The sequence below is a fragment of the Monoraphidium neglectum genome (genome assembly GCF_000611645.1).
Source record: "Monoraphidium neglectum strain SAG 48.87 unplaced genomic scaffold scaffold03494, whole genome shotgun sequence".
Lineage (NCBI taxonomy): Eukaryota > Viridiplantae > Chlorophyta > Chlorophyceae > Sphaeropleales > Selenastraceae > Monoraphidium > Monoraphidium neglectum.
The window spans coordinates 4,892-6,280 of NW_014010135.1; the positions used below are offsets into that span (position 1 = coordinate 4,892).

Here is a 1,389-nt window from a genome sequence, read left to right on the forward strand (position 1 = left end):
GCGTTTCCACGGCGGCTGGAGTGACCGGCCGCTGCTGACCCCATGCTAACTTATTGAGGGGGATTGTTGTTTGATGCATTCGTGTCCGGTTTGCAGCTGTGTTTCTTTGCTAGTCTTTGCTCCTCTTGAAATCGCTTCACTGGATTTCTCTGTTTTTGGCCTCAAAGCAGGCCCAGACCCTGCCTTAACTTATGACCGCCCGCCACAGTTGCAGGGACCAAGCCCAGGCCAGACCAGCCCATGCAGGGCGTGTCCCGGCGGGCAGAGCGCCTCACTGCAGTGCTCCTCCCATGCGATTGTGCTGCCGGTTGTCAACTCTGACGGCACAAGACAAACTGCAATACAGTCCAGTTATAGGGCGTTTGGAGGGGATGCATGGCGACTGCCAGTTGCTCAGTGAGCCAGGAAGCGGGGCCACCACCCCTGCTGCCCCAACTGACCGGGCGAGATGTTATTCAGCTGACTTACACCACCCTGGACGTTGAACGCATGAGCTCCAGCCACAATAGACGGATGCGGCACGTGCACAGCGCAAGGCAGCCGGGTGCAACCAAAAGCCCTGGGCCCACCCCAGCCCACAGGACCCATCATGCGCCCGGCCCCCGCCCTGCGATGCGCCACACGCCCTCGACGCGCCGCCCCCGGTACGCCACAATCCAGTCGTACAAGTTCACAGTCGGGTCGCAGTGCCCCGGCTGCAGCCGCAGCAGCGCGCCGCGCGGCGGCAGCGGCGGCGCGGCGCCGAGCGCGGCGACGGCGCCGGCCGCCGGGTACAGCAGCAGCCCGTGCTCGTCACCCGCGCACTTGTAGTCAGCGGGGACGCCGGGTGACGCCACGGATGACGCCGCAGGTGACGCCGCGGGCGAGGAGGGCGCGGCGCCGGGTGTGGGTGGCGGGTAGAGGCCCCAGGAGGGGTCCAGGATGGGCGGGCCGCTGTCGAGGGAGACGGCCTTTGAGCCGGCGTCCACCACAGCCTGGGCGCGGGAGAGGCTCGCGGACATTACCTGCACGTAAATCGAGGCAAATGTTGAGAAACGGACAGATGATAGCTAGCAAGGGTGGGGCGTGATGGTGCTGCGCAGATGGCGGCAGGAGTCGTCCGCGGGCGTGACCGCGTGCGCTGCGCTTGCGGTGGCTCTGCATGCCGCACAAGCGGGTGCAAAGTGCTCAGGGGTGACAACAAGCAGGAGACACACCCCAATGTGGGTTGTGTGTGTGCGGGTGTTGGCAGGGGGGGGGGGGGCGGGGTGTGCGTGCGGATGGCCACCGAGCACCCCGCTCCTCCATGCTGCCTTGCACTTCCACAGACCTTAAGAGTCCAGATGAGAGGCCAAAATCTAAACCCTAAGCCCTGAAAATTCCCAGCCACGACGCGCCAGACCACACGCT

The 1,389-nt window shown here is 65.0% G+C and overlaps 1 protein-coding gene across 1 annotated transcript; it reads right to left on the minus strand.

Moving 5' to 3' along the window:
* Window positions 1-587: 587 nt before the first annotated feature.
* On the minus strand, window positions 588-1,001 carry MNEG_12885 (hypothetical protein; the record flags this gene model as incomplete). The annotated part of the gene is made up of 1 exon (XM_014038643.1): window positions 588-1,001. One exon carries the CDS (start codon window positions 999-1,001, stop codon window positions 588-590), a length of 414 nt encoding a protein of 137 aa, XP_013894097.1.
* Window positions 1,002-1,389: the final 388 nt, after the last annotated feature.